A 12,663-nucleotide genomic window follows, 5' to 3' on the forward strand; every position below is an offset into this window, starting at 1 on the left:
GTCCGCATTTTCTCCCTAAGGTGGTATCAGCGTTTCACCTGAACCAACCTATTGTGGTGCCTGCGGCCACTGGCGACTTGGAGGACTCCAAGTTGTTGGACGTTGTCAGAGCCTTAAAAATATACATTTCAAGGACGGCTGAAGTCAGAAAATCTGACTCGCTGTTGATACTATATGCACCCAACAAGTTGGGTGCCCCTGCTTCTAAGCAGACGATTGCTCGTTGGATTTGTAACACAATTCAACTTGCTCATTCTGTGGCAGGCCTGCCACAGCCTAAATCTGTTAAGGCCCATTCCACAAGGAAGGTGGGCTCATCTTGGGCGGCTGCCCGAGGGGTCTCGGCATTACAATTCTGCCGAGCAGCTACGTGGTCGGGGGAAAACACGTTTGTAAAATTCTACAAATTTGATACCCTGGCAAAAGAGGACTTGGAATTCTCTCATTCGGTGCTGCAGAGTCATCCGCACTCTCCCGCCCGTTTGGGAGCTTTGGTATAATCCCCATGGTCCTTTCAGGAACCCCAGCATCCACTTAGGACGATAGAGAAAATAAGAATTTACTTACCGATAATTCTATTTCTCGGAGTCCGTAGTGGATGCTGGGCGCCCATCCCAAGTGCGGATTATCTGCAATACTGTACATAGTTATTGTTAACAAATTCGGGTTATATTGTTAAGGAGCCATCTTTAAGAGGCTCTTTCTGTTATCATACTGTTAACTGGGTTTAGATCACAAGTTGTACGGTGTGATTGGTGTGGCTGGTATGAGTCTTACCCGGGATTCAAATTGCCTCCCTTATTGTGTACGCTCGTCCGGGCACAGTACCTAACTGGAGTCTGGAGGAGGGTCATAGGGGGAGGAGCCAGTGCACACCACCTGATCTGGTAAAAGCTTTACTTTTTTGTGCCCTGTCTCCTGCGGAGCCGCTATTCCCCATGGTCCTTTCAGGAACCCCAGCATCCACTACGGACTCCGAGAAATAGAATTATCGGTAAGTAAATTCTTATTTTTTTTACCCCAAGTCACATCTCAGCAGAAAAAGACACCGTCTTTTCAGCCTCAGTCCTTTCGTCCCCATAAGGGCAAGCGGGCAAAAGGCCAGTCATATCTGCCCAGGGATAGAGGAAAGGGAAGAAGACTGCAGCAGGCAGCCCATTCCCAGGAACAGAAGCCCTCCACCGCTTCTACCAAGTCCTCAGCATGACGCTGGGGCCGTACAAGCGGACTCAGGTGCGGTGGGGGGTCGTCTCAAGAGTTTCAGCACGCAGTGGGCTCACTCGCAAGTGGACCCCTGGAGCCTACAAGTAGTATCCCAGGGGTACAGATTGGAAATTCGAGACGTCTCCCCCTCACAGGTTCCTGAAGTCTGCTTTACCAACGTCTCCCTCCGACAGGGAGGCAGTATTGGAAACAATTCACAAGCTGTATTCCCAGCAGGTGATAATCAAAGTACCCCTCCTACAACAAGGAAAGGGGTATTATTCCACACTATATTGTGGTACTGAAGCCAGACGGCTCGGTGAGACCTATTCTAAATCTGAAATATTTGAACACTTACATACAAAGGTTCAAATCAAGATGGAGTCACTCAGAGCAGTGATAGCGAACCAGGAAGAAGGGGACTATATGGTGTCCCTGGACATCAGGGATGCTTACCTCCATGTCCCAATTTGCCCTTCTCACCAAGGGTACCTCAGGTTCGTGGTACAGAACTGTCACTATCAGTTTCAGACGCTGCCGTTTGGATTGTCCACGGCACCCCGGGTCTTTACCAAGGTAATGACCGAAATGATGATTCTTCTTCAAAGAAAATGGACGATCTCCTGATAAGGGCAAGGTCCAGAGAACAGTTGGAGGTCGGAGTAGCACTATCTCAAGTAGTTCTACGACAGCACGGGTGGATTCTAAATATTCCAAAATCGCAGCTGTTTCCGACGACACGTCTGCTGTTCCTAGGGATGATTCTGGACACAGTCCAGAAAAGGGTGTTTCTCCCGGAGAAGAAAGCCAGGGAGTTATCCGAGCTAGTCAGGAACCTCCTAAAACCAGGAAAAGTGTCAGTGCATCATTGCACAAGGGTCCTGGGAAAAATGGTGGCTTCTTACGAAGCGATTCCATTCGGCAGATTTCACGCAAGAACTTTTCAGTGGGATCTGCTGGAAAAATGGTCCGGATCGCATCTTCAGATGCATCAGCGGATAACCCTGTCTCCAAGGACAAGGGTGTTTCTTCTGCGGTGGCTGCAGAGTGCTCATCTATTAAAAGGCCGCAGATTCGGCATTCAGGACTGGGTCCTGGTGACCACGGATGCCAGCCTGAGAGGCTGGGGAGCAGTCACACAGGGAAAAAATTTCCAGGGAGTGTGATATAGTCTGGAGACTTCTCTCCACATAAATATACTGGAGCTAAGGGCAATTTACAATGCTCTAAGCTTAGCAAGACCTCTGCTTCAAGGTCAGCCGGTATTGATCCAGTGGGACAACATCACGGCAGTCGCCCACGTAAACAGACAGGGCGGCACAAGAAGCAGGAGGGCAATGGCAGAAACTGCAAGGATTCTTCGCTGGGCGGAAAATCATGTGATAACACTGTCAGCAGTGTTCATTCCGGGAGTGGACAACTGGGAAGCAGACTTCCTCAGCAGGCACGACCTCCACCCGGGAGAGTGGGGACTTCATCGGGAAGTCTTCCACATGATTGTGAACCGTTGGGAAAGACCAAAGGTGGACATGATGGCGTCCCGCCTGAACAAAAAACTGGACAGGTATTGCGCCAGGTCAAGAGACCCTCAGGCAATAGCTGTGGACGTTCTGGTAACACCGTGGGTGTACCAGTCGGTGTATGTGTTCCCTCCTCTGCTTCTCATACCCAAGGTACTGAGAATTATAAGACGTAGAGGAGTAAGAACTATACTCGTGGCTCCGGATTGGCCAAGAAGGACTTGGTACCCGGAACTTCAAGAAATGCTCACAGAGGACTCATGGCCTCTGCCGCTAAGAAGGGACTTGCTTCAGCAAGTACCATGTCTGTTCCAAGACTTACCGCGGCTGCGTTTGACGGCATGGCGGTGGAACGCCGGATCCTAAGGGAAAAAGGCATTCCGGAAGAGGTCATTCCTACCCTGGTCAAAGCCAGGAAGGAGGTGACCGCACAACATTATCACCACATGTGGCGAAAATATGTTGCGTGGTGTGAGGCCAGCAAGGCCCCACGAAGAAATTTCAACTCGGCGATTCCTGCATTTCCTGCAAACAGGAGTGTCTATGGGCCTCAAATTGGGGTCCATTAGGGTTCAAATTTCGGCCCTGTCAAGTTTCTTCCAGAAAAGATTGGCTTCAGTTCCTGAAGTCCAGAAGTTTGTCAAGGGAGTACTGCATATACAACCCCCTTTTGTGCCTCCAGTGGCACTGTGGGATCTCAACGTAGTTCTGGGATTCCTCAAATCACATTGGTTTAAACCGCTCAAATCTGTGGATTTGAAATATCTCACATGGAAAGTGACCATGCTGTTGGCCCTGGCCTCGGCCAGGCGAGTGTCAGAATTGGCGGCTTTGTCTCACAAAGCCCATATCTGATTGTCCATTCGGACAGGGCAGAGCTGCGGACTCGTCCCCATTTTCTCCCTAAGGTGGTGTCAGCGTTTCACCTGCACCAGCTTATTGTGGTACCTGCGGCTACTAGGGACTTGGAGGACTCCAAGTTGCTGGATGTTGTCAGGGCCCTGAAAATATAGGTTCCAGGACGGCTGGAGTCAGGAAAACTGACTTGCTGTTATCCTGTAGGCAACCAAAAAACTGGGTGCTCTTGCTTCTAAGCAGACGATTGCTAGTTGGATGTGTAGTACAATTCAGCTTGCACATTCTGTGGCAGGCCTGCCACAGCCAAAATATGTAAATGCCCATTCCACAAGGAAGGTGGGCTCATCTTGGGCGGCTGCCCGAGGGGTCTCGGCTTTACAACTTTGCCGAGCTGCTACTTGGTCAGGGGCACACCCTGGCTGAGGAGGACCTGGAGTTCTCTCATTCGGTGCTGCAGAGTCATCCGCACTCTCCCGCCCGTTTGGGAGCTTTGGTATAATCCCCATGGTCCTGACGGAGTCCCCAGCATCCACTTAGGACGTCAGAGAAAATAAGAATTTACTTACCGATAATTCTATTTCTCGTAGTCCGTAGTGGATGCTGGGCGCCCATCCCAAGTGCGGATTGTCTGCAATACTTGTACATAGTTATTGTTACAAAAATCGGGTTATTATTGTTGTGAGCCATCTTTTCAGAGGCTCCGCTGTTATCATGCTGTTAACTGGGTTCAGATCACAGGTTGTACAGTGTGATTGGTGTGGCTGGTATGAGTCTTACCCGGGATTCAAAATCCTTCCTTATTGTGTACGCTCGTCCGGGCACAGTATCCTAACTGAGGCTTGGAGGAGGGTCATAGTGGGAGGAGCCAGTGCACACCACCTGATCCTAAAGCTTTTACTTTTGTGCCCTGTCTCCTGCGGAGCCGCTATTCCCCATGGTCCTGACGGAGTCCCCAGCATCCACTACGGACTACGAGAAATAGAATTATCGGTAAGTAAATTCTTATTTTTACAGTTTCTCTGCAATGTGCAGTAAAGCTAAGATGTTTTTTCCGATGAGGCTGATAATATTTCTTATTGATGTTTATTTAGATAATGCTGTCTTAACGCATGTCGCTTGTAAAGCACAGAATATTGATTGATTACCCTTAATCCAGCATCCTGCTGAAAGTCAAAATCAATGCAGTCATCTTCCCAGGTCGTGTAAACCTTATGCTAGTGGTCTTACTCATAATGTCTTTAATCTCCCTGCATACAGACTTCTAAATGCCAACAAAATTAACTGCATCCGAGCGGACACCTTCCAGGACCTTCAGAATCTCTCGCTGCTGTCTCTGTACGACAATAAAATCCAGAGTTTGGCCAAAGGAACTTTCGCTTCTCTCCGTGCGATCCAGACATTGTGAGTATCTATACGACATGTGAATGGGCAGATTGCATTGCAGATGATTTAGGCAGATAATACAAAGAATGAAGGCAGTCTCCAGTAGCAGAATTTCCATATATGCAAATTATTTTGAAGCTTAGCAATTATGACTGTAAATGATCTAATGTTTGCTCTATCTGCCTGCGCAGTTGACATACATGATTAAGTGAATGGTGATTAGTACATAGTAAATATTATAAACAAAAATATTTATATTTTATAAAACTGATATAATGTAGTCCCACTAATCCTAATTGTGCATGATATAACGTGGTATTTAAGAAGGCTTTGATTCACAGTTAAATCAGCCTAGTGATGTGGTTCTTGCAGGAGACATGGGTGAGTGGGTAACTTGTCAAACAGTCTGTATTTGTCCGCAGCATGTAACTGTGGTGACCAGAGGCAGAGTTAGACCTCATGATGCCTTAAGCAAGACACTGATTAGGGGACCCCCTTCCTCAAATAATTCTCCCCAGTCCGTTTATGCCAAATACCCCCCTCCCCTCGCGGTTTGTGTATGTCAGATTCCCACCCTCCAGTCAGTCAGTGTATGCCAAAAGTCATAAAAGGCACTTAAAAGCTAAAAGAAAGAAAAAACGAAGACACAAAGTGTTTACACTCCTTTTAGGAAAGTTTATTGACCTCCTGCCTCAGTGCAGTCAGACCGACGTGAATAAATAGGACACTGCCCCTATCTTACCCTACTGCTGGCTTCTCTCCGTCTTCCAGATGCTGCAGAGAATGTGCTGAGCGCCGTGCTCCCAATAACACCAGTAAAGTTTGATGTCCCCCAGACAGCTAGTACAGCGTCCCAATGCAGCACGTAGAATGCGGCCTGTAAGAAGTCCCAGAAGGTGCTCACCACTGCATGTCTTGCAGCCCTTCCTGTATGCTGCACTCCCGCCGAACCCATAGAGAGCAGGCTGCCGGGTGGTGCAGTGAACAGGGAGGTAGTAAATCCCAGGTTAGGGTTTTGGACGGGTCACAGTCAGACAGTAGACGCTGGAGCCACTGTGAGTGACAGTACAGGGAATGCTTAACCTGGGGAGAGCATCCTCTGAGACACGCACCTGGGACAGGAGGACCGGCTGATGGTGGGTGGCGGCCATCGCTGCTGCTGCATTGGCTGCCTCCAAGGACCCCTTGCTCGCCAGTAACACCAGGCTGTCTGGTTGCAGATTGCAAACCGCAGCCAACCATGCAAACACAGCAGCTGCCGCCAGAACATTGAATTCGGCACCGGCCATAGGCAAATCACAGCTCGTGGACTGGCAGCCAATCTGGAGCGGCCACAGCATCAATTGTCTTGCAGCCAGGTTCCATATCTGAAATGCCGGCCTGTTCCAGCAGTCCCCCCCTCCCCTGATGGCGGCCCTGTTCAGCCCTTTTGGTGGACCCACCGGGCCCTAAGCTGTCATTATGGTAGCATAACGATAAATCAGCTACTGTCTGTGATTGTGTGACTGCCTGACACCCCCCCCCCCCCCCCCCCCCCCAGTCACCCTGTGGATTTGTCCCTGTCCTGGCCAGCTTTGGCTCTCAGTATTCTATCAGTGATGCTGGGAGGAGGTGTGGCTGTGCCGAGACATCCCTAGACTGCAGCCACGCCTCCTCGCAGCATCAGTGAGGACGGGAGATAGAACAAGCAAGGAAAAAGGGAGAAGCTGCGGGTAGGTGGAAGGCCGAACCTTGGAGGTTAGCGGCTCCTTTACTTCTACATCTACTTGTGAGCTGGGGGTGGCGGCTGATATGTTTCCTTTCTAGGCACCCGAGCTCCTGCACTCACTGTGTATTACACGCGGCCTGGAAGGCGATTGCTGATTAATGTTTGGATTTGTTTTTAAATTGTTTCTCCGCTCAGCAAAACAGTCGCCAGTGACAAATGTTATTTCAGCCGTAAGGCACCAGAGAAATGAACAAGTGTTTGAAAATTGCTGTGTTCCAACTGAGATTGCTAAATAACAAATCAGGCAAAATCTCCTTTTAAAGCAGACAGGATGCCTTATAGGGGGTGGTCTTCAGTATACCGCTGGCCAGGATCCAGCATACCGGCGCCGGCATGCCGACAAATATTCTCCCTCTGGGAGGTCCACGACCCCCATGGAGGGAGAATAAGTAACTACGCGCGCCACCGTGCCTGCAGCAAGCCCGCAAGGGGCTCATTAGCGCTCGTCCAGCTGTCAATTTGCCGGCGGTTGGGATCCCGGCGCCGGTATGCTGACCCCTGGGATGCCGGCCACTCATACTACACCCCCTTATAGGTCTTTGCCTCAGCAATGCAATTTTTATGTTTACACTTTGGCAGGGCTGGATTAAGGCTGGTGGGGGCCCAGGGCAATGTAGGTTGTGGGGGCCCACAAACCAACCATCTGCCAGCAGTCAGCCCCCCAACCCCCGCGCCTCCACCAGCCCCTGCCCCACTCCTTACCCTATTACTCTGGCCTGTCAGCAGACATTAACTCCGCCGCTGGGGACCATACTGGCGCTGCTGGCGGCAGGGACGGAGGAGACTCCAGGGCAGAGCGGACGGGCTTACTGCACGGGGTAAAGGTACGTGGCAGCTATGAGGCAGGAGACCCCGCTGGTTTAATAACAGCAGCCGCCGGGGTACTCCTGCACAGTGAACGTGGGAGCAGAGCCATTAATGCGCTGCCGCCAGCGGGGTCTTCTGCCTCATAGCTGCCGCGTACCTTTACCCCGAGCAGTAACCCGCACAGTAAGCCCGTCCGCTCCGCCCTGGAGTCTCCTCCGTCCCTGCCGCCAGCAGCGCCAGCATGGTCCCCAGGCGCGGAGTTAATGCCTGCTTACAGGCTAGAGTAATAGGGTGACATCTGCAATTCAAAATGAAGTGTGTGGGGGGCCCTTTATGTGTGGGGACCCCGGGACGTCCGCCCCTGTCTTAATCCGGCGCTGCACTTTGGGCATAGATAGAAATACTGGCAGGTGCGTTTTTTTTAAATAGCCCCTGGAAAATCAGTCTGTGACAGCGTGCCGGATACACCTGGGAATGTGGCCGGCCAAAAAGTTTGAAAACTAAATTTAAATGTCTTGCGTCAGTCACTTTAGAGCCACCCACTTCATTCATTTTAACTGCTAGATTTGGCTGCGGGAATACCGATTAGTTTAGCGCCATATCTGGTGCTCACTGCATGCGCAGGTTCTGCCCCTCAAGATCTCGCAGTGACCCTTAATCCGCAGCATGAGTGACCTTCTGCAGCCATGTGGGGACGGGGTGGCACTGGACAGCATTCCCGAAAATAGCGTCATGTCGGCCCTGTTTTCTGGGATTGCTGAGGCCAGTGTCTGCATCTCCCGATGCATTTTATTGGCCACGGAAACTTGAGGGTGGCGGTGAAGCCAGTGCCTGCGTCTGGCCTCATTTTACGGAACTGTGGCAGCCGGTCTGCGTAACCTGAAGGTCACTCAGGCGGGCCAATGGTGTCGCAGAGCAATCCCATACTGCGTCCTCGGACGAAGCATCGGATCACACATGCATGCAGGAGACCTCTACTTATACCATCGGCTCCTGCTGCGTTACCATATGTTATCATCGATGTTGCATGCAAGGACGCAGCAGCCATGCCAACACCCTCCAAACCGGAATCCGGCCCTGTATTTCAGATTTACCGGTACCTGAAAAATAAAAAATAAATTCAGTGTTTTTGCAGAGAGGAAGAGGGTCTGTGAAATCTTATTGTGACTTAAATGAATGAGGGCACCCAGCCTGCATTAGCTAGGAGCACCCAAATCCACCCAGCTCCTCTAACCACAATATGCAGACATTTTCCGCAAACCTGGCGCACAGATCTTTATGACGATGATGAAACAAAACACATGGCGCAATTTTTAATGTTCATAAATAACACATATTGGGGGAGATTCAAATGTTTGAATAGTCGGTTGGGTGTCTGTTTTCTCTAACGTCCTAGAGGATGCTGGGGACTCCGTAAGGACCATGGGGATAGACGGGCTCCGCAGGAGACATGGGCACTTTAAGAAAGACTTTGGATCTGGGTGTGCACTGGCTCCTCCCTCTATGCCCCTCCTCCAGACCTCAGTTTGATAATGTGCCCAGAGGAGATGGGTGCACTGCAGGGAGCTCTCCTGAGTTTCCTGTAAAGAAAGTATTTTAGTTAGGTTTTTTATTTTCAGGGAGCCTGCTGGCAACAGACTCCCTGCATCGAAGGACTGAGGAGAAAGAAACAGCCCTACTTCTCTGAGTTTCAAGGTCCTGTTTCTTAGGCTACTGGACACCATTAGCTCCAGAGGGATCGGTACGCAGGTTTCATCCTCACCGTCCGTCCCAGAGCCACGCCGCCGTCCTCCTCGCAGAGCCGGAAGATAGAAGCCGGGTGAGTATGAGAAGAAAAGAAGACTTCAGAGGCGGCAGAAGACATCTGATCTTCATAGAGGTAACGCACAGCGGTGAAGCTGTGCGCCATTGCTCCCATTCACCTCACACACATTAGTCACTGTAAGGGTGCAGGGCGCAGGGGGGGCGCCCTGGGCAGCAATATAAACCTTTCTAATGGCAAAAGTACCTATATACATGTACAGCTGGGCACTGTACATGTATATTAAGAGCCCCCACCAGGTTTTGAAGTATTTTGAGCGGGACAGAAGCCCGCCGCCGAGGGGGCAGGGCTTCTCCCTCAGCACTCACCAGCGCCATTTACTCCACAGCACAGCGCTGAGAGGAAGCTCCCCGGACTCTCCCCTGCTTACTGATGGTGAAGTGGGTTTTTCAAGAGGGGGGGGCACATAATTGGCGTATGTAAAGTTATAACAGCGTTACTGGGTAAACATTTTGTGTTTTTTCCTGGGTCACATAGCGCTGGGGTATGTGCTGGCATACTCTCTCTGTCTCTCCAAAGGGCCTGGTGGGGAACCTGTCTTCAGAGAAGAGCTTCCCTGTGTGTGTGGGGTGTATCGGTATGCGTGTGTCAACATGTATGAGGTTGAAGGCTCACCTAAGGATGAGGGGGAGTGTATGACTGTAAGGTCTTCGTTGGCAGCGCCGACACCTGACTGGATGGATATGTGGAATGTCTTAAGTGCAAATGTGAATTTATTGCACAAAAGATTAGACAAAGCTGAGGCTAGGGAACAGTCAGGAAGTCAAACCATGTCTGCCCCAATGTCGCCGGGACCTTCGGGGTCTCAGAAGCGCACACTTTCCCAAATAGTTGACACAGATACCGACACGGATTCAGACTCCAGTGTCGACTACGATGATGCAAAATTACAGCCAAGAGTGGCTAAGGGTATTCGATATATGATTATTGCAATAAAAGAGGTTTTGCATATCACAGAGGGTATACATGACACGAGGGTATACATGTATAAAGGTAAAAAGCCTGAGGTCACCTTTGCATCCTCACATGAGCTGAACGAATTATGCGAAAAGGCTTGGGAAACCCCAGACAAGAGACTGCAGGTTCCCAGAAGGATTCTTATGGCGTATCCTTTCCCGCAAAAGGATAGAATACGATGGGAATCCTCTCCTAAGGTGGACAAGGCATTGACACGCTTATCAAAAAAGATAGCGTTACCATCCCAAGATATGGCTACTCTCAAGGATTCTGCTGATCGCAAGCAGGAGGTTACCATGAAGTCCATTTATGCACATTCTGGTACATTACTTAGACCGGCAATGGCGTCGGCCTGCGTTTGTAGTGCTGTCGCAGCATGGACAGATTCCTTATCAGCGGGCATTGAGACCTTAGATAAGGATACCATCTTAATGACCCTAGGGCATATAAAAGATGCTGTGTTATATATGAGGGATGCTCAAAGAGACATTTGTTTACTAAGTTCTAGAATAAACGCCATGTCTATTTCTGCTAGGCGAGTCTTATGGACCCGACAGTGGATGGGTGATGCCGACTCTAAGAGGCATATGGAGTTTTTGCCTTACAAGGGTGAGGAGTTATTTGGAGAAGGCATCTCGGACCTCGTCTCCACAGCTACGGCAGGTAAATCGAATTTTTTGCCTTATGTTCCCTCACAGCCTAAGAAAGCACCTCATTATCAAATGCAGTCCTTTCGTTCGAATAAAAGCAAGAAAGTGCGTGGGTCGTCCTTTCTTGCCAGAGGTAAGGGCAGAGGAAAAAAGCTGCACACAGCTAGTTCCCAGGAACAGCAGTCCTCCCCGGCCTCTGCAAAGTCCACCGCATGACGCTGGGGCTCACCTGAGGGAGTCCGCTCCAGTGGGGGCATGTCTTCGACTTTTCAGCCACATCTGGGTTCATTCACAGGTAGATCCCTGGGCTATAGAAATTGTTTCTCAGGGATACAAGCTGGAATTCGAAGAGGTCCCCCCCTCGCCGGTTTTTCAAATCGGCTCTGCCGGCTTCTCCCTCGGAGAGAGAGTTAGTGTTAAATGCAATTCAAAAATTGTGTCAAGTGGTGGTCAAAGTTCCCCTACCGCAACAAGGGAGGGGATATTACTCAACTCTGTTTGTGGTCCCGAAACCGGATGGTTCGGTCAGACCCATTTTAAATTTAAAATCCCTGAACCTATACTTGAAAAGGTTCAAGTTCAAGATGGAATCGCTCAGAGCGGTCATCGCCAGCCTGGAAGGGGGGGATTTGATGGTTTCCCTAGACATAAAGGATGCGTACCTTCATGTTCCAATATTTCCACCTCATCAGGCGTTCCTGAGATTTGCTGTACAGGATTGTCATTACCAATTTCAGACGTTGCCGTTTGGGCTTTCCACGGCCCTGAGGATTTTCACCAAGGTAATGGCGGAAATGATGGTGCTCCTGCGCAAGCGAGGTGTCACAATTATCCCATACTTGGACGATCTCCTCATAAAGGCGAGATCTCGAGAGAAGTTACTGGACAGCGTGTCACTGTCATTGAAGGTGTTACAGCAACACGGCTGGATTCTCAATATGCCGAAGTCGCAGCTGGTTCCTACGACGCGTCTGACCTTCTTGGGCTTGATTCTGGACACAGACCAGAAAAGGATTTTTCTTCCGACGGAAAAAGCTCAGGAACTCATGACTCTGGTCAGGAACCTGTTGAAGCCAAAACAGGTGTCTGTGCATCACTGCACTCGAGTCCTGGGGAAGATGGTGGCATCATACGAAGCCATTCCCTTCGGCAGGTTCCATGCGAGAACTTTCCAATGGGACCTGCTGGACAAGTGGTCCGGGTCACATCTACTTATGCATCGGCGGATCACCCTGTCTCCCAGAGCCAGGATATCTCTCCTGTGGTGGCTGCAGAGTGCTCACCTCCTAGAGGGCCGCAGGTTCGGCATTCAGGACTGGATCCTGGTGACCACGGACGCAAGCCTCCGAGGTTGGGGAGCAGTCACTCAGGGAATAAATTTCCAAGGTCTTTGGTCAAGTCTAGAGACTTGTCTCCACATCAACGTCCTGGAGTTGAGGGCCATATACAACGCCCTACGTCAAGCGGAGGCATTACTTCGCGGCAAACCAGTTCTGATTCAGTCAGACAATATCACCGCAGTGGCTCATGTAAACCGCCAGGGCGGCACAAGGAGCAGAGTGGCAATGGCAGAAGCCACCAGGATTCTTCGCTGGGCGGAAAATCATGTCAGCGCACTGTCAGCAGTGTTCATTCCGGGAGTGGACAACTGGGAAGCAGACTTCCTCAGCAGACACGATCTGCACCCGGGAGAGT

General features: G+C 50.4%; 1 protein-coding gene across 1 annotated transcript in view; it reads left to right on the plus strand.

Moving 5' to 3' along the window:
* The window catches only part of SLIT1 (slit guidance ligand 1), a 425,670-nt gene that overhangs the window by 387,298 nt on the left and 25,709 nt on the right, over positions 1 to 12,663 (plus strand). Inside the window, exon 13 of the mRNA XM_063962354.1 lies at positions 4,839 to 4,982. Within this exon, the coding sequence (XP_063818424.1) occupies positions 4,839 to 4,982 (144 nt within the window). The remainder of the gene's footprint in view (positions 1 to 4,838; positions 4,983 to 12,663) is intronic.

This window comes from Pseudophryne corroboree, chromosome 3, assembly GCF_028390025.1.
Source record: "Pseudophryne corroboree isolate aPseCor3 chromosome 3, aPseCor3.hap2, whole genome shotgun sequence".
Classification (NCBI taxonomy): Eukaryota; Metazoa; Chordata; class Amphibia; order Anura; family Myobatrachidae; genus Pseudophryne; species Pseudophryne corroboree.